The 24,095-nt window shown below is 36.4% G+C and overlaps 3 protein-coding genes across 6 annotated transcripts; 2 read left to right on the forward strand and 1 right to left on the reverse strand.

Annotated features, from left to right (window-relative positions):
- The first annotated feature begins 588 nt into the window (after positions 1–588).
- Positions 589–7,740, forward strand: LOC129288504 (oligouridylate-binding protein 1B-like). Of its 4 annotated transcripts, none has more exons than XM_054925119.1 (12): positions 589–840; positions 2,144–2,205; positions 2,554–2,656; positions 2,765–2,841; positions 2,934–2,995; positions 3,093–3,180; positions 3,377–3,452; positions 3,562–3,592; positions 4,055–4,174; positions 4,992–5,074; positions 5,539–5,715; positions 7,198–7,740. In XM_054925119.1, exons 1-12 carry the CDS (start codon positions 742–744, stop codon positions 7,468–7,470), a joined length of 1,251 nt encoding a protein of 416 aa, XP_054781094.1. In that variant the 5' UTR covers positions 589–741; the 3' UTR covers positions 7,471–7,740. The 4 variants fall into 4 exon arrangements, with proteins under 4 accessions (XP_054781094.1, XP_054781093.1, XP_054781096.1 ...); XM_054925118.1 differs by having other exon boundaries at positions 591–840; positions 4,989–5,074; XM_054925121.1 differs by lacking the exon at positions 2,144–2,205 and having other exon boundaries at positions 835–840; positions 2,529–2,656; positions 4,989–5,074.
- Positions 7,741–8,645: 905 nt separating this feature from the next.
- On the reverse strand, positions 8,646–11,851 carry LOC129288505 (protein FLUORESCENT IN BLUE LIGHT, chloroplastic-like). Its single transcript, XM_054925123.1, has 6 exons — positions 11,736–11,851; positions 10,982–11,099; positions 10,645–10,661; positions 10,500–10,526; positions 9,562–9,882; positions 8,646–9,108 (listed from the first exon to the last, which is right to left on the reverse strand). The coding sequence occupies exons 1-6, from the start codon at positions 11,833–11,835 to the stop codon at positions 8,828–8,830; spliced, it is 864 nt and encodes a 287-aa protein (XP_054781098.1). The 5' UTR covers positions 11,836–11,851; the 3' UTR covers positions 8,646–8,827.
- A 1,745-nt stretch (positions 11,852–13,596) lies between these two features.
- On the forward strand, positions 13,597–23,201 carry LOC129288073 (protein PHYTOCHROME-DEPENDENT LATE-FLOWERING). Its single transcript, XM_054924424.1, has 12 exons — positions 13,597–14,070; positions 14,919–14,997; positions 15,072–15,136; positions 15,253–15,336; positions 15,805–15,885; positions 16,115–16,276; positions 16,385–16,483; positions 16,589–17,967; positions 18,393–18,625; positions 18,713–18,858; positions 21,245–21,283; positions 21,378–23,201. The coding sequence occupies exons 1-12, from the start codon at positions 13,918–13,920 to the stop codon at positions 22,839–22,841; spliced, it is 3,984 nt and encodes a 1,327-aa protein (XP_054780399.1). The 5' UTR covers positions 13,597–13,917; the 3' UTR covers positions 22,842–23,201.
- Positions 23,202–24,095: the final 894 nt, after the last annotated feature.

Below are 24,095 nucleotides of genomic sequence, written 5' to 3' on the forward strand. Positions count from 1 at the left end.
AATTGCAAATGTATCACAATAAAATTACAAAATTAAGAGTTAAACTTGTAAATTTTTGAATATATTAGACTTATTATCATTAAAGGACTAAGAGGGTCTGTTGATACTCTAAAATTGATTGGAATTTAGCTGAAATTAATTAATTCTTTTAAAACTTAAACGTCATTCTCCCTTGTTAGATTAGTGAAGACACTCGCTCTTTGGTAATAAACTCTCTAGACTCCTACTTATTCAGTCTCTCACTCGCGGCCTCGTGGGTTCACATCATTCATCTCATATTTCATTTTGAAGTTTTGTTTGGACACACGAAACGTGTTTTTATTTTTAAAGTCTAATTTTATTCTTTTTATGGTATTTATGCCATTAAAAATCTTTTTACCATGGCAATCTTGTTAAGCTGCAGAATATATTTTTTTAAAACCAAAACTATGCATTTCATTTTGGTCTTTTGTTTTTAAAAAACTTTTGTTGTTGCAATTTACTCATCACGCTACAAGTTTTTAAAATGTTCTTGCATGTGTCACAATCTGGGCCATGCATCTGATCCAGCGGTTATATTTTACGATCCCACCCTTGAGGGGATTCTTGCCTGTTTTCCTGAAGCCTAAAAGTGATGATTCCTCTGGTTTTCTGAAGGCCTCTATCTTTCTTATCCCTCTCTCATTTGACCCGAGGGCTAAATTTGGAGACCTTCTCGAACCCTAATCGGTTAATTGACCCTCTCGGAAAATCTCCCAGAAGATGCAGAATCCCAGGCTGAAGCAGCAGCAAGCTCTTATGCAACAAGCTCTTATGCAACAACAGTCTCTCTACCACCCTGGCCTCTTAGCTGCTCCTCAGGTTGGACCCACTTACCTCTCATTTCGTCTCAACTTTCGGTCATTTCCTAGATCGTATACTTTTTTCTCTCATCTTTTGATGATTAATTTTTTTGGGGTCGATGCTTGTAGCACTTAGGGTTAATTTGGGCTGCCCGCGTTTGTTTCAAAGACGAGAGGTTTTATAGAGCTGGATACATGATTAATTGCTGCTTGTTGCAATTTGGGTTTTGAAATGTCCATTTTTCTCCCGCTCTGTGTGCATTTCCTTTCTTTTATAATTGGGTATCTCTCTGTTTTGGCATTTGTTATTGTGGGCAATGCAATTTCAAAGTAAGATTAAAACTTGTCTGCCTCACTGTGTCATAATTGTGCATGATTAAGCACTGTCTCAACTGGTTGTTCGAAGTTAGGTCTTTGCAGTTTGCACCGTGATGCTTCCCGTCTCTTTTCAACCAAAAAAAAAAAAAAAAAAAAAATTTCCACCTGTTTAACATCATTTGTTTTGGAATCTTTGGTCATTTTAGGAGAGGTTACACTTGGCTCTTCCCTTCTTTTTATGCTTTTGCTTGGATTTTATTACTATTATTACCACCTACTATATTTTTGAGGTGGCCAATAGGTTTCAAATTGTTTCAAGCATCTTTTATTAGTTTTTTTAAAGTACTCTCTTTGATTTTGATACTCCTCTCTCTTTCTCTCTGATATATGTAAATGTTGTAGCATATGATTAAGCAATAATTGATTGTGATGGGCAAAGGCCTGTCAGATGGAACGAGAAACTCATAACCAAAGTCCAAAAATCTCAAGTTTTATGCCCTATCAGGTTCTCCAAGCTTTTATTTTGAAGTGGCATTCATCCAAACTAATGTGAAAAAATATAGACATTACTTCACTTGTTTATTTTCGTGTCTTCTTCATCGCCTTTTGCTTGTGTATAAAGGGGGAAGAAAGGTAGGCGGTGAGGGGGTTGTCAGTTTAATTACAATGACATATACCTAGCAACCTGCTTGCTCTGTAAAAGTAAGCTACACACAACATGTTTGGCCTTGAGAAATGAAATTGAATCTTTCCATCTAGCTACTGTTAAGTATTTAGAGGTGCTTGGAAATGGGTATATCACAAATTTTAATTAAGAAAACATCTACAGTAAGCAATATTTATAGTGGCTTTACAATGAAGTTTTAAGCTTCTACTGCTTTCACTCCTTTTTATTATCCCAAATACATGGTTTTTGCACAACTATATTGGTGGGTTCAGTGCAAAACTTTTTATCTTGATTTGTTCCCTTTTTTCCTTTCTTTTTCAATTTTTTATTTTTGCAGATTGAACCAATTCCAAGTGGAAATCTGCCTCCTGGTTTTGATCCAAGTTCTTGCCGCAGTGTGTGAGTGTTTGTCTTGACATTTTTTTTCCTTTCTCCCTTTTTTATTTTATATCTTGTTTGGTCTCCTCATGATTGTGATTTAAGTAATCTTAGGTATTTGCTGCTTGATTCGTATCTTCTTTGACTGCATTTTAAATGATGAACGTTGATGAGGGCATTTGATTGCTGTTGTTTATTTCTTGAGTATATGCTCTCACTTCAAACCTGTTTGATTGTAACGAGATGTTCCCTTTAGTTGCTGCTGTTTTTTTCACTAAACTTGACTGCCTGTGCCCTAATTTCTTTTGTTTCTTTTCTTTTTTTTTTCTTTTTTACAATTCTAGCTTCTTCATCTTTGAGAAAATGCAGGTATGTGGGGAACATTCATCCACAGGTAACAGAGTCGCTGCTTCAGGAACTTTTTGCAAGTAATGGTCCAGTTGAAGGTTGTAAACTTATTAGAAAAGAGAAGGTATGTTTTCAAAATCTGATGTGGTTTTCTCTTTTTAAATTTATTGTCTTGAAGTTCCAGCTAACAGTGAAGTTTTTTATTTGACATTGTGGTGTTTCTATTGCGCAGTCATCCTATGGATTTGTTCACTATTTTGATCGTAGATCAGCTGCTCTTGCCATATTATCTCTCAATGGAAGGCACTTGTAATCCTTTCTCTTTACATCTCTGTTAGTTTAGTTCACGCTTGTTTATTATTTCTTCTCTGGTGAAAAAGTTAACCTAAATTGCTTCACAGGTTTGGTCAGCCGATCAAAGTTAACTGGGCATATGCTAGCGGGCAGAGAGAGGATACATCAGGTTATTCATACACGCAATATACTTATGTATATCGTTCTTACTCTTTGAACCTTTAGGAACTTAATTATTTTATGATGTGTGAATTTTACTTTTGCAGGTCATTACAACATATTTGTTGGTGATCTTAGTCCTGAGGTTACTGATGCTACATTGTTTGCTTGCTTTTCCGTCTACCCCAGTTGCTCGTAAGCTTCATATTTGTATTGCACTCTTGTTCAATATGCCATTGATTCTCTGCTCAAGATTGAATCAGTTTCTATTCAAAAGGAACTATTCATATAAAAAATGCAATAATTGGGCAAGGCATACTTTATACTTGATAACTTAGCTGGCGTTTCAGCATGGACCACCCTAATTTTTTTAGTCTCTGTGGCCGTTTAGAGATGCAAGGGTTATGTGGGATCAGAAAACTGGACGATCAAGAGGGTTTGGATTTGTTTCATTCCGTAATCAACAGGTTCATTTCAGCTTGTTCTTTTTTATTATTTCCTCAGGTTTCATGTATTAGAGGAATGTTCTTTATACAATCTTTAATTTGCCTTTTTCCTTTACCTTTCCATTGTAAGGATGCACAAGGCGCTATAAATGATTTAACTGGTAAGAAATTCACCATTATCCTGCATTCTTGTTTCCCTTTTGAAATTTTGTATTTTTGAGCCATTTTAGTATTTGATCAATCTTCTGAGTTTGCATCGTTCTATGTCAGCTTAACAAAAAATGTTCCAACTTAAACAAATGGCATATTTAGAATCTTTTTTTAATGTATTGAAGTTGGTTTTTGTGTACTCTTCTTCGCTAGATGGGCATCAAGTATTACTGGTCTTGTTTGTTAATGATTGGGAAGTTTTTGCAAGACTGTTTTGTAGTTTCGAATTTTGTTTTATGATTTACAAAATGGGTAAAACTAATTCAAGTATTTCAAGATGGCAAAATATTTTTGAGACTATTTTAGAAGTTCCTCTCTTTTTATGCATTTAATTGCTTGGGGGTTATGTTCTCATTCTCATCTTGCACTTCTGTTTGGTGGCTGAGTAAAGATGTCTAAGCTTTTTCTTTCAGGTAAATGGCTTGGTAGTAGACAAATACGCTGCAACTGGGCAGCAAAAGGTGCTGGTTCTAGTGAGGATAAACAAAGTTCAGATGCTAAAAGTGTCGTTGAACTCACAAATGGCTCATCTGGTGAGTAAATTATACTGTATTTTCAATAAGTACAATGTTGATGGACAAAACTATTTCTTTATTCAGCTTATGCATTTCCTTTTTAATGATGGTGATGAAATATAAGAATTAATATATTTTGAAGAAATTTCCTATAGGAAGAAACCTAGGCTAGTCCGTATTGGCTTTAGCAGCTAGTTTGCTGCACTTTGATTATCAAAAAAAAAAAAAAGAAAAGAAAAGAAACCTAGGCTAGTAGCTTATTGTCATTGTATTTTGCTTGTGAGAAACCTATCTAGGAAGAGGCAAATTACTTTTGTGTTATTTTAATACTTCTGTAAAGAGGGAAATCTGAACATTAGCTTTATCTAGCCAAGTTGTTAAGGTTTCCTTAATAGGTAGGAAAGTTTAATTTAAATAGATTAGGCTTTGCTCTTGTAATGTACTCTTGATAAATGAAATATTGTGATTGCGTGTTCAGATAGCTTCCCCCTTTCTCTTTCGTCTGTCTCTCCCTTCCTTCTTTCTCTGCCTGCCCTCTCCCTTCTCTGTTTCTGCCTCTAACCTCTCCCTCTCTCTGTTTCTTTTTCTCCCTCCTTTCTCCCTTTTCTCAAATCTGTGCGCGCACACGTGTCTTACGTCAGATGGGTTTGGGATGTTTTTAGGTATTTCGTAGCAATCTTTTGCGTTTTTTCCTTAACATTCATAAACAAGTGGTTGGAGTTGTAAATAAATTATAAAGGCTGTGTTTGTTGATATTGATATGTTATTTGTTGCATTTTGTTCTTGTTAATATATGGGGACTGCCTAAGATGTTTTTCCTGTCATGGTGCAGAAGATGGTAAAGAGACAAGTAACACTGATGCCCCAGAGAATAATCCTCAATATACTACTGTCTATGTGGGAAATCTTGCACCAGAGGCAAGAATCTGTTTTCCTCATTTGTATGTTGGATTTAGTGCTAACGTTGTTGACCATCCACAATTCTGGGGAATGGTCTAGTAGCTTTTTCTGGCAACACAAGTGACGTTTCAAAGTTCACGTTCAATTGCATTGCTGAAATTTGTACTTTAGATGTCACTGATTTATTGCTTTTCTGTTGGAGTATCTTTCCTTTTGGACCTCTAGGTTGGAAGTGTTAGTACAGTGAACTTAATTCGCTGAACTATTCATGAGATGGTGCACATGTACTTGAGATCTTGAATGAATAATCTGGAATATTTTTCTTTTTAACTAGTCTGCTGACTGGAAGTACAAGAATGACTCACCTTCCATAGTCATCTCTTGTTCTTTTAATTCAATATATGGGTTGTTTTAAGCTGTTACCTGTACATTGAATTCGGTGGCAGTTGTGATTTTAATTGAGAACTTTGGTTATTGTTCAGGTAACCCAGCTTGATCTCCATCGCCACTTTCATAATCTTGGGGCTGGTGCGATAGAGGAGGTTCGAGTCCAGCGTGATAAAGGGTTTGGTTTTGTGAGGTACAGTACTCATGCTGAAGCAGCAATGGCTATTCAGATGGGGAATGCCCAGTCTTTTCTCCTGGGTAAACAAATTAAGGTGTGTTGTTCATCTGTTGAGATGGTCTCCAGTTGCTATATAACATTATCGTTGCTTGTTTTTTGTTCACATACTTTTCATTTTTGTTCACTAGTTTGGTGTGTAAAATGATGTATTCTCTCTAACTTGATACTGCCTGTGCAAACAATAATTTTAATGGTTAGTAGTAGTTGTCCATGGTATAGTTAGTTTTGACTCTATTTCATTTGTTTGGTTTCAAAATTTTGCCAATCATGGACAAGGGGCACATGTTTGGTGATATACTGGCAATCTGAAAGTTAGATTGGACATAGGGTACCTCTCTGTTTGTTTGGGTGAACACACGATACTCTGCCATTGCTAATATGGGGATGATTGCATTCATTGTCTATTCAGAATGTAAGGGTGCATTACGGACTTTAATCAGGTCGGACAGGGTTGCATATATTTTGTCTTATCAGAGTTTTGGGCCACTAAAAAAATAAGGTTGCACTATGGACTTTCATCAGGTAGAACAGGGTTCATGGAATAGGCCTAGCAGGCATCAAATGAGGATTCTGGCTACGTAATTATGATGGGTAGCTTTGTTTTCTATTAAGTGAGAATTGCTGAGAGGGATGGTAGGGAATTTTCCAGGTCAGGAGAGCTTAGCCTCTGAAAATCTTGGAGTCATTGTCATCCTTCTCTTCTGTGTATAGTTTCTGTTACTTGTGATGTGTTTGGTAATCCATGCACTAGCAGAATCATCGGTGTTCTGTTTTGAGTAAAATTCACTGGTAAGTTCAGGCTTGCCATATATCTTGATTCCCAGCCCATTCGATTGTGTTTTTTTTATCATGTTGATCTTTTGATTATCTTGATTTTTAAGATTAATGTTTTTGTATTAAGCTGAAGTAGGTTTGTCTTGTACCATGTGAATCAGGATTCAACTAATAGCCCATTTAATGTTAGGGGGCACTGCTGCGTGTCTAATTAGGTTTCTTCTATTGTGTACTGGTAGGGCCTGTCAGCGAGCACTGGCAGGTGTGTCTAAATCATTTTAAAAATGCTTAAACGCATGGTATTGATTGGATACTTGAGTTGAGATTAAGTTATTTTAATACTTCAGAGGATGAGCCAATGAAAATTAGTATAGTTGGTAAGGATTCATATTCCACGAGGGCATGAGCTAAAATTGTGCTGCCAGAATAACGTTAGTGAGTAATCTATAAATATTTCTGCAAGTGCTTTTGAGCCGGAGCCTATTCTTATCTTGGTCAGCTTTTTTGGTTCCAACTCACTCACACTAAGGTGTTTTTTAAAAAAAAAAAAAAAAGAAAACCTCACTTAAACTTTATTTAACCCCAAAAAAATAGAGGATTAAGTCAAGAGAGGGAATTGTTTGCTGACTTTAGTTTTTTCTTGATGTTCACTCTTAGTTACTCATAAAAGTGAAATTGTATTATATTTTTCATTGAGCTGTTTTATTCGGATTCTGATCATTGTTGTCCATTCGCTATATAGTGCTCCTGGGGGAGCAAGCCCACTCCTCCTGGAACTGCTTCAAATCCTCTTCCACCACCTGCTGCTGCTGCTGCACCTATGCCTGGCTTCTCTGCTTCTGATCTTCTGGCCTATGAGCGTCAGCTAGCAATGAGCAAGATGGGTGGTATCCATGCCCTGATGCATCCCCAAGGGCAGCAACCTCTTAAACAGGCAGCACTCGGAGGAAGTCAGGCAATTTATGATGGGGGGTTCCAGAATGTTGCTGCACAACAAATGATGTACTACCAGTGATACATAAAGGGGTTATCGTTATATGGTTTAATGCTTTCTCGTTTTCTTTTTTCCGTACAGTAGTGTGGTTGTCGGCTCCACCATAATTAGATATGGTAATCTATATGGCTCTGTATCATCATGTATGCAGTTCTATTATTAGTAGTGATGAGTGGTCAAATATTGAGGCTGTTGAAATTTTCTCTTCCCTGTCTACCCTTATTTGGGGGTGTTGGTGATTTATCCAACGTAATTAATATTCATGTACATCGTGTGACGTTTTCAACCTCATTCCATGATCATCCTATGCAGAGGCTGTTAGTTTAGTGAAATGTTAAAGTTTGATCCCGCAAGTCCTTATTTAGTGATGTGCCTTCGATTGATGTGGCTGATCGTGGCGTCCACATGGTTATTGTCGCTTGAACCGTTCTTGCCTCACTGTATGGTTGATGTTTATATCCGTTGTGGTGGTTGTCTGATACTCTGATTATTGAGGAGAAATACGGTTTCTTACACAGGAAGAAAAATGACATCTTGGTAAGTCAAATTGGAGGTGAAATTAGGTGCAACGTACTAGCTGTTTTTGCCAAGTTATGTTGGGCCCAACTTCTGGAGAAAGAAAAGTGGAGTAGTTTATTGGTGATGTTCATGTCCCAGTCTCTTGTTTGTTTGGGTTGGGTGGGAGAAAAGCCGAGGAGAGAGAATGGATAGGTAATGAATTTCTCCTTGGAGGAGAAAATAGCGAGAAAGTAGGCAAATGTTATATTGACAATAATACTTTTATATCATGATATTTAATGTCTTGTTATCTTTAACAAAATAAATTGATGGCAACAATCATAGTAAGAATACCACCAAAAATATTTTAAAATAAGTTGTCACCAATACAGTTCTGTGTGTTTGAAATCAAAATGGGTAGTTCTTTAACATTAAGTATGATAACTTTAAAACAAAAAAACTATGCAAGAAAGATAGAGGCCAAGCAGGAGGGTACGGTAATGTAGGAATAAAAATGTGGGAGAATAATAGTTAAATGCTCCTTATTGAAAATATAAGCAATTTTTTTTTTTGAAAAAAAAATCCATGTTTATCTTTATTTACGCGGACAATTTGGTCTATTTGAATGTGGAAACATTGCTTCAATAGCAGAAGGCAAAATGGTTCCCCCAAAAGAAAATAAAAAAAGCATGGCTACATTACACCCGGAAAAAAGCCAGCACATTAATGCCACTTTTATCTCAAAGTTGAATCACTTGTTATACTTACGATATGTATAGTCTATCTTCAAATGGCCAGAAAATGTCACTATTCAAAGAAGGAATCCAGTAACTCGACTAGCGAACGTAAAAATCCGCAGGAAATAGATGGTGTCAAGCCATCAGGGAACTCTGACTGCTATTCTACAGTCACACACTCTTCTGCTGATTAAGAAATGCTGAACATGAGAATGATTTAATATCAGTCTTTCAAACCTTGCAATATACATGTCATAGAACTGTCCTGCTCGTTCAAGGTCTCCGAGCTCAGTGTAACAGTCAGCAATCGCTCCATAAGCTTCTGTGTTGCCAGATTCTTCACCCTCTCTTTCAGAGATGGACAATACCATGGAATGGTATTTAATAGCTTCTCGGTACTTACCCTGCCTTTGCAGCGAGGCTCCTGTAACATGCAGTTATTTTTACTGATATTCAAGGTAATCTGAGACAAACTCAATCAAAGAAATATGTAACTTTTTCACATGTAAACTTCACTTAAAAATGTGCCCCACGATCTGATTTCATATCTACAATATGTAATTGGCTTCGTTTTCATATATGTAGACTAGCAAAAAGTTTTTTTGTGCCTACATCCAATGCCAACTACTTCTTAGGAAGGACAAAATAAAAGTACAGTTTTTAAAATATTTGCTATTAGATTAGATTCTCTAATAAAAAATCCAACATGCAAATATTGTTTTCTAGCAAACATCACATGATTAGTTTGTTTATGAAAGTTTTTGTGCAAGCAATTGTTTATATTGCAGAACTTAATAACAAACACCCAGGAAACTTCGCTCAAATGAAGAGAACAAGAAACAGAGGCACCCAAAAAGCAAAAGGAAAGGAAACTAACCTAAACCTCTAGTGGCTTTTTTCTCCTCAATTGGATCTTTCAAGTTCTGGGCAAGCTCAAGCGCAGTCTCAAACTCCTTGAATGCTTTATCTGGCTCTTGATTCCTCAGAAAGTTCTTCCCCTTTTTCAATTTAGAAATAAGGTCCTGCTTCCTTGAATCAACTATAACTTCATTCTCAGATATCCTGCAACCAATGGGAGCATAGCTCAAGCTGGGGGCATAAGACTCAACTTTCGCTTGCCTCCTCAAGGCTGCATTGATCTGGCGCAATTGATCATTCAACCGCTTCAACTCTCCTCTCCTTTGCCGAGCAAGCAAACCTGTCATACGATCAATCAGTTCTAAACAGGGAAAAGAACTTCATATCTTCAAATGCGGTCATCAATAACAGCTTACCTACACTTTGAAGCATAATTTGATATAACGAGTTAAATAAAATATCAGATGCTATAGGACATAATCAGCCTTTCTTTCTTTGATATCTTTTATTTTCTTTCAATTTAAAGATTATATCAGAGTAAGATTTTCATTTTCCGCATATATTCAATCACTAATAATAATTCTTCTTTAAGGAGAATTTCTGATGCAGCAGCTTTCTAACCTCCCCTTTTCTCTCAAAAATCCTGCTGGCATAGGGTTAATTTCCTCTTTGCTGTATAATGAAGACCTTTGCTGCATAAAATTTAGACAAAAGCTTGAAGATATTTAAAAACCAAACAAATTGTCTTTCAAGAGACATTTCAGGCTCACAGCCAAAAATCTAGCTTTCACGCTGGCTTCCTGTATGAGATAGGCATTGATCATGCATACATACACTATTAAGTAGAATGGTAGCTCTTTTTGGAGCAAATAAAATAAATCACCAGACCAAAGTCAAATCCAAAAATGTAACCTGAAAAAAAATATGAAGGTGTAAGTGAAGCACATACTACCTTACCTCCAACGGTGGCTCCAATGAGAGCTACTGATAGCAGCAAAGGCATATTAAAAAAAGAGTTATCAGCTCACATGTTTCAGCTAAGGCTTGAGAAGGGATATAGAACATTAAAACATCGCTGGTAAGAAATTTTAGTGATGCAAACCTTTGGTCCATGTCTTCCTAACAAGGCATACAATTACAGTCAGATGCCAAAATAATGATGAGCGAAGAGGGATCTTAAACATTATGAGAACATAAACTATGGTATATAAAACTAAATTTGGAGCACAATGCACTTCTTTCTTTGAACAGTTTACAAGGTCCTCCGAGTTCTGAGTTGCTATTATAGAGTTATTAAATATTCAATCAAAAAACAATTGAGAATCAACAGGATGCAGTAACAAAAATGAATCAAGAAAGAAGCCAACAAAATTCAAAGTTGGATCTGTTGTAAGAAGGAAAAAATGCATCCACAGAGCAAGAGGTGTTCTGTAACTCACCATCGTACCTGACAGTTTGAGTAGGAGAGCACGCTTTGAATTTCAGGATGCCCATGAAATGTATCTTTACGGTGCCGCACAAACTTCTTCACTTTGAAAGAAGGACAAGCCAATTTTCCTAATTCGCTCAAGAAGCATAAGTAAATAATTCCATGAGTATCTAGCAATTTCTCACCTTAGTTATTTATTTATAAGCTTAGTGAGCAGTTCACGAATGGCAGCAGCAACGAGGATATTTGCTTGCAAGATGAGAAAACCCTGGTGCAACTTTAAATATTATAAAAATCCCAACCATCTAAAAACTAAACCATGCCGAAGATTAGCACACTAATTTTCCTATTTTTTTTTTTACAAAATGGTAGAAAATGAGTCAGAAAAAAGAAAGTCAGCACCATCGAAATTTCCGTAGTCATGAGAAAGACAGAAAAAATGAATTCCAACGTCGATCAATGATTCGAAAAAAGTCAACAATTTACTGAAAGAATAGACAAAAAGGGGTAGCAACAAACAATCATTTCCTTCACTTTATATGACTGCCTCAACGGGCAACCTGCAATGAGCACCGCCTAGTAAAGAACAACATGAAAACCCAATTGACATGGAAGAAATTTGAGTTGATTGGCGAAGGCTCAGCTCAAAAACACTATAATGACACCAGGCATGCAAAGCAGACGCACGAAACTCATGATAAGTCAGGCAGAAATATAAAAGGTAGGCGATTGTGATTTGTGATCGGCTGTGTGCGAGCACTGACCAGGACCGTTGAGCTGGTTTCGCGAAAATTGGTCTCCCGGCACAGGTTGCCTGAGGCGAGGGCGCGTAAGGAAGCACGAGCAATGGAGCACGCGTGTCATTGCTGTACAAATGAGAAACGTTGGATAAGATTACAGAGACCTTGATGATAAGTTCATTTTTATCATTATGGGCTGATGCAAGATTTTCGGCCCGGACTGGATCCTGGGCTTGATACTTCTAGGGAAAAATACATTCAAGGCCACCGCAACAAAAGAAAAATACTCCAAAAGCTCCTAAATTCTTGAAACTACAAGTGAAGACATAATCGTTGTTTGAGTTAAAAAACCTAACGGTCAAGACTCAAGGAGAGAAAAATTGAGTCAAAAAAGATTTGTCCTATATTAAATTGTTTTTTTGGAAAAATTAAGAATAAACAAATAGTGTGGGTTATGCGAATTTTAAAGTGGTTTACGTGAATTAGATGAATTAATAATAGATTTTTGAAATTATTAAAATATATAGGGAAAAATGATGGATTGATAAGTTGACCCGTATAATCTAGTAACATGTAAAGTGTAGGTCGGATTGGAAAATCCCAATTCACATGAAAACAATTCAGTTTGATTTTATAAAATGTAACCCATAATAAATTAGTTATATAAATTGAATTGCTTCTTATTTTTAATTATTTGCAAGTTTTTCATTGTGTTTTAAAAAATATCAAGACTTCTAATGTACTGCCTTTCAAAATCTTTGAATGTTATTATTCCAAGCTTCCTTTCATTGTCAAGCTTCAACCATATTACAATAGATAAGAGGATGAAGTAGAAATTTAAAGGCAATACAAAAATCACAAACTTGAAGATTGATAAATTTATTTTTAGATATGGAAGAAGATGAAGTAAAAGGTAATAGAAATTAAACTTGTGCTTGAGAATCGCAATAGAAAATGGGAGACTGAGAACAATCATTAACAATTGATATTGTAAGGCATTGTTGCGAGTCAAACGTCTCATTATTGGTGAAAACAAGGGTAATGATGATGCCCAAAGGGGTAACAATGAACCAAAATGAGAGAGAGAATTATAGATCAAATAAACACAAGAAAAGGACCAGGGATTAAAGTGATGAGAAGCAGCTCATTATTGCCATTAGTGAATGTGGTTAGAGAGAAGCCAGACTTAAAGAATATAGATGACAAATGATCTCGATTCTCTAAAATTTTTAATATTTCTATCATGATATGAGATAATGCAAGCTTCGTCAACATATTTTTTTTAAAAGACTATTCTTTCTAAATCAAAATATAAGACATTAATAGTTAATTCATAATTATAAAAAAAATGTTGGTTGAAGCCTTACTTTTAAAAAAATTTACATTTTTCTGTTTTTTTCATTAAATATCATATATAAGTATTTTGATAATGGAAATTTAAATTATAATACACTATTTTTTTAAAAAGAGTGATAAATAAAATAGAGATATATTTTAAAAAAATAACTATAAAAGCTACTCAATGTTTTATATTTTAAATCAAGTAAAATTTTTAAAAAATATCTCATATTATAGTGTGATGATATGTTCCTAAATAATAATGCAAAATACAAGTTCTTCCATTTTTATTTTATCATGAATCACCAAGCCAATCATATTTATTTGAACGGTAAAATAAATGTGAAGTTCGCAGCATTGTCCATAGTTCAAGTTATCCTCTTTTAACACACATGTTGAATTATTTCTTGATTTAAATTGTTGTATCTTCATTCTTAAGTCAAATTGTTTGTATAAACGTATCAATGTAACGTTGATATTTCCCAATTGTCCCATCACTTCCCAGTTCCCAAATCCCAAATACATCACTGACCTCTCGGTCGTTGGATAGCTGATTAGTTTCTCTAATTAAGTGACGAGTGTGCGAAAAAAAAAAAGGAACAGGACGTTGAGGTTTTTGGACTCGGGTCGTAACTCGTAACTGAACGAGAATCTGCGTCGTCATTATTTCTCTGCAGAAGAGCTTCAGCGATCCCCGCGTCTCTCCCTCCTCTTGTTTTCAGTTAATTCCGCAGATGCATGAATGAAGTTTATCCCAAAAAAAAAAAAAAAGATGCATGAATGAACCCAACTGACGTTCCTCCTAGGGTTTCGTTTCTCCCAACTACTTTCAATTGCCTCACGAAATTTCTTTAGTGGATCCATTATTATGGGTGTCTCCTTCAAGGTCTCAAAGACTGGCTCTAGGTTTCGCCCAAAGCCTCTTCTATCCGAAGCTTCCGAGGACGGCGCGTCGGAAAATTCCAAGTCTAGCTCCCGAGCTGTTGCCTCCAAGAACGAATTCTCACGACGAGGGCCCCAGGTAAGATGTGAATTCAAGTGGGTTATCTGGGAACGCAGAAGATGAGGAAATACCTCTTGAGTCGTGAATTGGAGGGTGAAATAAGAGTTTTATTTGTGTGTGTGTGTGTGTTTTTTTTTTTGATAATTCACCAGAGACTAAGAAAAAGCACGACTTTTTTAAGATTTGGTGCTTGTTAGCCCTGGGCTTCAAGAGAAAAAGGAAAACGAAGTTAAGGAAATTTTTTTATAGATCGTTAATCTTCCTGGTGATCTAGCTTAACGCATCATCTATTCAAATATTATTGATAGGTTTTGGCCGTGTTAGTATTTTAACTTCTGTGGAACCATAAAGGTTCTGTAGTTGCTTTCTTAGCCGACGCTTTGATGGATGCTATTGAAGAGGTCTAGCTATGGTAGGAACTTATGAGGGGGCTAGCCGTGAACATCTTGTTATAAAACTAGAAGATTTAATAGTTAAAAACATTTTTTTTTAATAGTTGATAGTTTTACGGCAATCCCTTTCGTTTATTAGCTGTATTTAAATTTAATATTCATTAGGGAAATTTTTTTGCTGTATCTGTGTTTTTGAGTCTCTGTCAATATTGAGGAATGCGACTAGAAAAGGGATGGGATGTATAATATTTAAGACTAAAAAAAGATTGTAGTTCTCTGTGTTTGCAGCACCTAAGATTGTCAACTTGCTATGTTCTCGTTTACTGTGACAAACATTCTCCTAGCAGGCATATATTTGTACTTTTCTGTATTATGATTAAATTTGATTAAAGTATCAATACAAAAAGTGGGGATAACTCACCATTTTGGTGTTTAAATTCCTTTTCTAATGATTTCAAATTTCCTTTGATACAGAACAATCTTGTTGAGTCTGGTGATAAGATTGCTTGGGTGCCTGATGTGTCCATTTCATCTGGCCCTATTTCAATTGCAGGTCAGTCATTAACTGTATTGGCCGCCTAACTTGTGTGTCAATGCTAAGTGTTGTGGTTCTTGTTGTTTTGGCAGAGGGTGAAGCTTCTTTCACATTGAACCTGTTTCCAGATGGTTATTCTATCAGAAAACCATCGGAGGTTTGTTTTACAGAACTATTGCTTTGCTGCTGAAATTGATGAAATTGCCTGAATTAAAGGTTATTCTTGCTTCACTTTAAATTATTATTAATTGTAAGAAAATTATGAATTTTCAGAATGAGACAGCAAATCAATCTACATATCAAGAGTTTCCAAAGCTGTTACATCCCTATGATAGGATGTCAGAAAGTTTATTTTTGGTAAGGCTGTTATATAATTTTTCTTAATTCCCTCATTCTTTTAGTTTAAACTCTTCAAGCAGCATGCTTAGCTACATTATTTTAAAAATGTTTACAATCTTTGAATGAGATATCAAACACTTTATACTCATATCGTTGTATATCAAATATCTTCATGCATATTGAAATTTTCTCATATTAAGCTTTCAAGATTGCTGGCTTGGTTTGAACGATTCTAAAAAAATGGCTATTATTGGCTTCATTATCTGAGTTTAGTTTTACTATATTAGAGCGACTTAAGTCTGCTTTTTGTAACTGTTATTGGAGGACAGAAATGGAAATAGAGCCAGAAACTAACCTGTAGTTTGGGCACTTTCCTTTTGGTTGCTCGAAGTTCCTTTTCTATTATATTTGTTTTATCCAAGTACTACCATGGGTTTTTGCTCACACGCACTTATACTGCTATTTCAATTTAATGTTTTATCACAGGCTATAGAGTCAGGCCATTTGCCTGGAGACATTCTTGATGATATACCATGCAAGTACGTTGATGGAGCACTTATATGTGAGGTGAGTCTACTTTGTTATGCCCTTCAAAATTTTTCTTATCTATTTCTTATGCAATCGTGCACAATATTCACCATGCATGTGAAAAAATTTGCTGCCATGTTGTAGTCAGAGGAAATTTTGCTTGACTTTGAATAATTGGCATTTTCAAAATTTTATGGCCATCTAATATCTACTTTTCTCTGTACACACCTTTTCACAAGATGGAGCTTTGAATTGTGTAACCTTCCAGGTGCGTGATTATCGAAGATGCTCTTTTGATAAAGGGTCTGGGCTTGCTTCTACTGATGTTTCCCCTACTGTCAGTAAAGTTCGTCTCAGGATGTCATTGGAGAATGTTGTGAAAGACATTCCTTTGATTTCAAATAAATCTTGGACTTATGGTGACTTCATGGTGAGGATGATCTTCCTTTCATTGATGATCTGTGAGAAGTTCCGTGATCTTATCATTTATTGCATATTAATTTTACTTATCTATGTTTGTATTTTGTGTTGATGGTAGGAATTTGAGTCCAAGATACTGAAAGCATTACAACCACAACTCCATCTAGATCCTACTCCCAGGTTAGATCGACTATGTGATGGTCCAGTTCCCACAAAGGTATAAATAAATGGGCCTTTCTTTGTATACTTAACATGTGGCCTTTCTTTTTATGCTTAACAAGTGGCCTTAAACATCTCATCTATGTCGAACTTCATTTTGCAGCTCAATATAAGCCTCAGTAGTTTGCGGAGAAAGCGATTAAGGCAGATTCCAGAATTTACTGTTACTTCTAGCCATAAAATCCATGGCAAGAAAGTTTGCATAGATAGAGTACCAGAAAGCTCAACCACAAGGTTGGTAGAGCCTGGAATCATTGCTTCTAATGCTATACAGCAGACCCATGAAAATCTGGCTGCACAAGATCTTGGTGCAAGCAGTGCCATGTCTTTATCTAAAAGCTTTGTATCAGATCCCTCGATATCTGGTTTGTCTATGATGTCCCATCAATCAAGGTATCAAATGGGGGTTGGAACTCCAAGAAGCTTGCAGGAGCATGGCTCAATTTCTGCTATGAATGCATCAGGAGCTTCCCCAGCTGCACAGGACATCATAGTTTCATATGGTGATAATGCCAATTCAGGTTCCTCACTTCATGGGAAAAGGGAGAATCAAGATGGACAAACATCACCTTTATCCAATTTCCCTAAAAGAATGAGGCCTACTGATGGAGCGCAACAGTCACAAATAGGACTGCATGTTGATGCCCTTAAAGGGTCGGATATTAATTGGCAAAATACATTATTACAACAATCACAGGTGATGTCTAGAGGAATCCAGTATCAAAGTACTGGCATTCAGAAGTTTCCGCAACAGGCTTTTGAAGGAAGGTTGAATCAGGACGCGGGGCCTGTTCAGTATGCTGCTGGTCAGCAGCCAATGCTCATGGTTGCTAAGGAAGAGCAGTTTGAATTGGATAAATTAGATGTCTCAGAGATCAACCGGAATAAAAGTGAAGTGCAGATGGAAATGGATGCAAACCTTTTGGATCCTCAACAGTCGCGACTTCAGCAAAGATTACCACAGCATGCATTCATGAGATCTAATTTCTCTCAGACAACCTGGAATAATCTGGGTCAGCATATAGAGAAAGAAGCAAGAAAAGATGACCTGCACCAGAGAAGGAAACCAGTGCAGAGTCCTCGCTTATCTGCTGGAGCATTAGCTCAATCCCCTTTATCTTCTAGATCAGGGGAATTTTCTAATGGTTCAGTTGGACCCAGTTTTGGACCAGCTTCGGCAGCTGCAGCAATGGGATCACAAAAAGATAAAGCAGTAATGTCATTTCCTACTGCTGTGGGGACTCCACCTTTGACTTCCAGTGCTAATGATTCTACACAAAGGCAACACCAGGCGCAAGCAGCTGTAAAACGGAGGGCTAATTCCCTTCCCAAGACCCCAGCAATGAGTGGAGTAGGTTCTCCTACCAGTGTTAATAACGTTAGTGTGCCATTAAATGCAAATAGCCCCTCGGTTGGGACATCAGCTTCGGTTGATCAATCTATCCTTGAAAGGTTCTCAAAATTGGAAATGGTGACATCGAGGTATGCTGTTATACTCTTAAAGCTGCATCATTATTTTTTTAATTAATTGTTATTTTTGCACAATCCTTAGCCTCTGAACTTCCAAAGCCAATTTATCATTGAGATTAACATGGACTATTATATATGTTTCATCAATGACATGAGTGATACTTCTTTTTGTACTAGTATATGGCACACCATACTATTAATATATTTTTTTTCTTCTGTTAATTTTACTTTTTCAATCGGGCATTATTTTTCCGAACCCTTACCATAACAGGGGATCAGACAAGACTCAGTTTCCACATGCTACCGTCTCTATTTTTCTTTGATCTTCTTTTTATTTGCAAGACTCCTGCTCCCTTCTTCATATGTAATGGAAGTGTCTGTTTGTGATGTTTTCTTTATTTTTTTTGGTCCTGGCATAATGTACCAACTTTTGTCAGGCATCAACTCAACTCCAAGAAGAACAAGGTTGATGATTATCATCCCATAAGAAAGCCAAATTCGTATTCATCACAGAACATAGCAGTCTGTCTAGCTAATGCATCCACCAACGAGGCATTGAAAGATGATCCAAAGTCTTTGTCAAAGTCACTTGTCGGTGGCAGTATGAATGTCAGCAAAATAAGAATTTTAAGCTTCTGGTTGCCTGAGCGTGTAGTCAATGTAGTTCAAGGTAAGTTGAAATAGGTGGCCTGGCCCTTGCCTTTTGTAACATTCAGTCCAGTTTCTTGCTTGTCTGTAATTCCATTTCCTTCTTCAGGCAATGTTTCTTTAGTTCCGAAGTTGCGAACGAGGTTAATCATGTCTGAGAAGCCATCTGATGGTACTGTTGCTATGCATTATGGAGACATCGAAGATGATGATTTTTTGGCTGTCGAGGATCATCTTCCTACCTTACCTAATGCTGTGAGTTTCATTATATACTACATATTTTTCATAATCTTAAGGATTTACATGTGAAGTTAATCAAATCTATTCTGTTTCAACCATTCTGGCTTTAGTTGGAATGCTATGTTTCATTTTACCACCTACCTATAGTTTTATGTCCTCTTGGGGGACCCTTTTCCATTTTATCCCATTGCAACTATACCTCATCTTTTTTAATTCCTTGCGTATGTCTTAATTTGACCATGAAATCAGTATTAAGGATTCGGATCCTCAAAGTTATGGTGGTACATCCCTTTGGCTATTCTGTTATTTTTGTTAGGGTCCATTTGGTTTGCATACAGGAAATAGATTTCCTTGCCCTTGCAAAAAAAAAAAAAAAAAATCAAGAGATACAATATTATACTTTTGTTATCATTTCTGAATAGTACTTGTCCCTTTTTTTGTCTCCTTTTTTTTAATATATTTTTATTTTAAATGTAAAGGCAGAAGTAACTTGCCTCATGGATAAAATTATTTCTTTTTTTTTTTTAATTCCATTCTCCTCTCCATTTCATTTCATTTGCGCACCTGACATAACCTTATGTGGTACATGTATAATTAGCTGCCATAATCTATATTGTATAGTTTGCAGTCCTATTTAGTTATTTTGCATTTTGGTAGCTTTTTCACACAACTTTAATTAAAAAAATGAGCACTAGAATGTTAATTTAATAAAATTTAATTACTCATTATTATTATTGTCGTCATTATTTTTAACTCACCAACTTTAACATTTTAAAGAATAACCTTCACATATTCATGAGAGATGAGTAGTTACAAATGAAGTTATTCTTTCTCAAGTAACTAGTTGTCCTCTTATCTCATGAAATTGACATTATTTACGAATCTAATAATTTTGAAGTTAAATTATTGTTTTAGTGGTGATGGTTTGATTTGATATTCAAGTTTGTCCCTGTAGTTGAAAATTTTTAATTTAATGTTTTAAACTTTAATAGCACGCTACTAAATTTTGTTGCATGGTGAATCATATGCTATTTGGCACTCTGAAAATACAATTTGTGTCAATAACAAATTAAATCACATTTTATAACAAATTATGCTACTAATATCAAGTGAGTGGGATTTTCTGGCATGAACCACACATATTTGAAGTTTCAAGGCTGCATATGTTTGACAATGTGTAAAAATGTTTTAACAAATACACTTATGGAAATGGAATTTTATGACAGGGACTATAATAAAATGTTAAAAATCATAAGGATCTATTTACACATTCTTAGACTTTAGGTAATGAATGGAAAATGGAACTATACGGACCTGAAAAAAGCATTTAATCTTATTCAAGAGCTTTAAGTAAAACAGAGAAAAAATTTGGGGGTGAGGCTTGCACTTTAATGCTTGTCAGGCTATTGGTATTACTAATTATCATTCTATCATTCACTGAATCATCAACATTCTTCTTTTCTTTTTGATATTTTTATGTTTCTCATTTCCCAGTTTCCTCAGCAAGAAAATCATTAATGTCCTATATCCTTTCCCTTTTAACTCTTTCTATAGTCTGGTCTCTTAGTTCAAACTTTGAACTCTATTGCCACTATTTTGTTGAAGAAATGTTCCAAGCAGCAGTGGATTCTGTGGGAGAATGAGGTGGTTACCTCGTTTTTTTCTGAATAAAAACTGAAAAACTTCATTCAACTAAACAACAAGGCAGCAAAGAAAACAAGACAAGCGTTATCCACCTCCAAAAGAGGATAATGTTCAAAAGAACAAAAATTTACATATGTATTCCGTGCTGGCCAGGACATGGGCTTCCTCATTTTGCTCCCTATACAAAATGTTGAGAGATATATACCAGTTTCTATAAACCAGCTCCTTAGTCTTATTGTTAGTAATCATATCTCTTACCCACGACTAGGCAATGGGCAGACATGTCAGGTTGTAGTGCTTGAGAGTTGTTGTTGTTGTTGTTGTTATTATTATCATACAGTTCACTTTATAAATAGATGTAGGGTGTTGTCTCAGGGGTTATTTTTTTATATGTTTGTTTTTGTACTGCGAGATTCTCCACTTTTAGTGAAGTAACTGATTTTTTCAGATTCTGGCATTAATTATCCCTTAAAAAGCCTACTTATTTCACCTCTGAAAATCTGATCTTATGAAAACAAGTACCAGTGAATTAACTTTTACACTAGAGAAATAAATGACCATGAAGTCTTCCTGTAGTAAACAACTGAAATTTTAACTTAATTAACGTTATTTTGTAGTTATTTGGCCTGGAGGTCTAATTAAATTGATTGGTGGATTTTTATTTATGGATCTTCCTGATATATGTGTGTGTGTGTGTGTGTGTGTGTAATTGCTGCAAGTTTATTGCTCTGACTGATGTGATCAATTGTTGAACCAGCATTTTGCGGATTCACTAGCAATGCAGTTCAGTTTACTGGTATGTCTCTCTCTTTCTGAATTAGTGTAAAAAATAAATCTTTCCTCTATATATGCATGCATGTATGTTGAGTACTTTAATCCACCTAATGCAGATGGAGCGGGAAGGATACATGAATGATGGCGATCTCATCCAACCAAAACCAAATCGTGTGAACCATCCATCAGGCAGTCAACCTAGTGGAGTTACTGTAACTCATAATCCTGCGATTGAAATGCAGCAATATGGAGAATCAATTCCTTCTCAGTCATCCAATGACATTGTAAAGCCATCTGCTAGTGGCAATCCTTCTCTAAACTCATCTCAGAACCATTTACCAAATGCAAGAATGTTGCCACCTGGAAACCCTCAGGCCCTGCAGATGTCACAAGGACATATGTCAGGTGTTTCAATGGCTCCAAGGCCACAGCAAGTGGACCCACAACAATCAGTACAGCAGCAGCAGCAGCAGCAGCAACAACTGCAACAAAATCAGCACTCGCTACTTCAACAACAAAATCCACAGTTTCCAAGATCTTCAGTGATGCTTGGGACAAATTCACTTTCACACTTAGGTGCAATGGGGCAGAACTCCAACATGCAGATGGGCAATCACATGGTTAACAAGCCTTCACATCACCAGGTGCAGCTGATGCAGCAGCAGCAGCAGCAGCAGCAGCAACAGCAGCAGCAGCAGCAGCCACAATTGCAGAGGAAAATGATGATGGGACTTGGAAACTTTAGAAACATGGTTGGACTTGGAGGCTTGGGAAGTTCTATGAATATGGGAGCTGCAAGAGGAACTGGAATCCCAGCACCAATGGCATCTATGCCTGGCATGAATATGGGTCAAAATCCAATGAATCTTAGTCAGGCTGCAAGTATTAGTAATGCAATAAGCCAGCAATTGCGGACTGGAACAATGACTCCAGCACAGGCTGAATTATTGACATCAAGGTTTAGGTATGCACGTGGGTTAGGGACTCCTCAGTCTAGCATAGGGGGCATTGCGGGAGCCAGACAAATGCACCCTGGCTCTGCTAATGTTTCGATGTTGGGCCAGTCACTGAATAGGGCTAATATGAGTCCACTACAACGAGTAGGACATATGGCTCCTCCTAAGTCGATGACAGGGATAAATCTTTATATGAACCAGCAGCAGCAGCAACACCAACAACAGCAGCAACAGCAATTGCAATTACAACAGCAACTGCAGCAGCAACAATTACAACAGCAGCTGCAGCAGCAACAATTGCAACAGCAGCAGGAAACAACTTCACCATTGCAGGCAGTTGTTTCACCCCCCCAGGTGGGCTCACCCTCTGCCATGGGAGTTCCACCTCTGAATCCACAAACCCAACAGCAACAAGCGAACCCACAGCAAATGAACCAACGAACTCCGATGAGCCCACAACAGTTGAGCTCAGGGGCAATCCATCCCATGAGTGCTGGTAATCCTGAACCATGTCCAGCAAGTCCACAGTTGAGCTCTCAGACCCTAGGGTCGGTTGGTAGTATCACAAACTCCCCTATGGACATGCAAGGCGTAAACAAGAGCAATTCTGTCAGCAATGCGTAGTGAAGTTGAAAGAGCTAAAAGGTCAAGATCAATGTCCCCTCCTCGTTGCTGAGTAAAAGCGACGTCAGAGCAAGAGAGTAAGAGTGTAAATTTGTTCGTTGCCAAAATTGGCAATAAAATTGCTGGGGCACGGAATTGGGTGTGTGTGTGTGTGTAATTTTTTTTACTTCTAAATAAACATATAACATGTGGTCTCCTCGGTGGTGAGAAATTAATATGCCGCTTAGTTTCACTTCTAGGATTAATGGCATGTATCATGTAAATCGTTTGATGCCCTCTAAAAACTTTGATACGAATTGCACGTTAGTAGTGAATTCTTGGCATAGTTGTAGCATATTAAAGCCAATGATCTTTTATCTACGGAGATTTTAGCAGGATTCATATTCTTCTGATCAACATTTTTGAAACCTTTTATTTTACAAGAAATTGGTGAAAGTCAAGAAAAGCAGCAGTTCGGGACACATTGGTCAGCTCCGTTTCTCCACGCTCACATATTATTCTTTTATTTTTCGAACTTTTAACCGTTTGTCTCATGATCCGTTATCAAGTATTTCCAAGACATGATTTATGGATAGCTATATCTAAAAGCATAGGGAAAGACGTGTGAAGAGTCAGAAATATATATAATAAAATTGAGTAGCAAGTATAAATAATGTAGATATATTACATTTAATGATTTTTTAATCATGAAATATTTATTATCTTTTTCAAAACAAGTTGTTTGAATGGTGCTTTCTTGAATTATTTTTAATTTTTTTTATCTTTAATTACTATTTTTTTTTTTGGAGAATCAGAGAATTTACATTAAGGACCATTGGAAGAAAAAATAATACTGCAAAATCTTGAATTTGTGAGATGACAAAGAAGGATCAATACTTTAAAAAATAAATAGACGAAAATGCCCTTATTTGGTTGACAATGTAACTTTGTTGCACGTTATAAAGTTTGGTCATAAGTATCATTAATGTTAGTTGTTAATAAGTTGTAAATTGTGAGAGGTGGCAAGAAAGGCAATAGCAACGATATTACCATCATTGTCACATCCCCGTCGTTTGCCATCTCGTAATCTTTACCGTTGTTTCTTCGTTATCAACATCTTCACAAGATTTCTCCACCATCCTCATATTTCTGGAATACGAACAGGGAAGTCGAGAGGTTGTGAGCAGGGCCAGATCTAAAACCAGTTTTATTGGGGGCCAAAATTAATTTTGACATTTTTAACAAATAAAAATCAAGTAAATTTAACCAATTTTT

The sequence above is a fragment of the Prosopis cineraria genome, unplaced genomic scaffold (genome assembly GCF_029017545.1).
Source record: "Prosopis cineraria cultivar Desert tree isolate PC_DT_omini unplaced genomic scaffold, ASM2901754v1 PC12, whole genome shotgun sequence".
NCBI lineage: Eukaryota > Viridiplantae > Streptophyta > Magnoliopsida > Fabales > Fabaceae > Prosopis > Prosopis cineraria.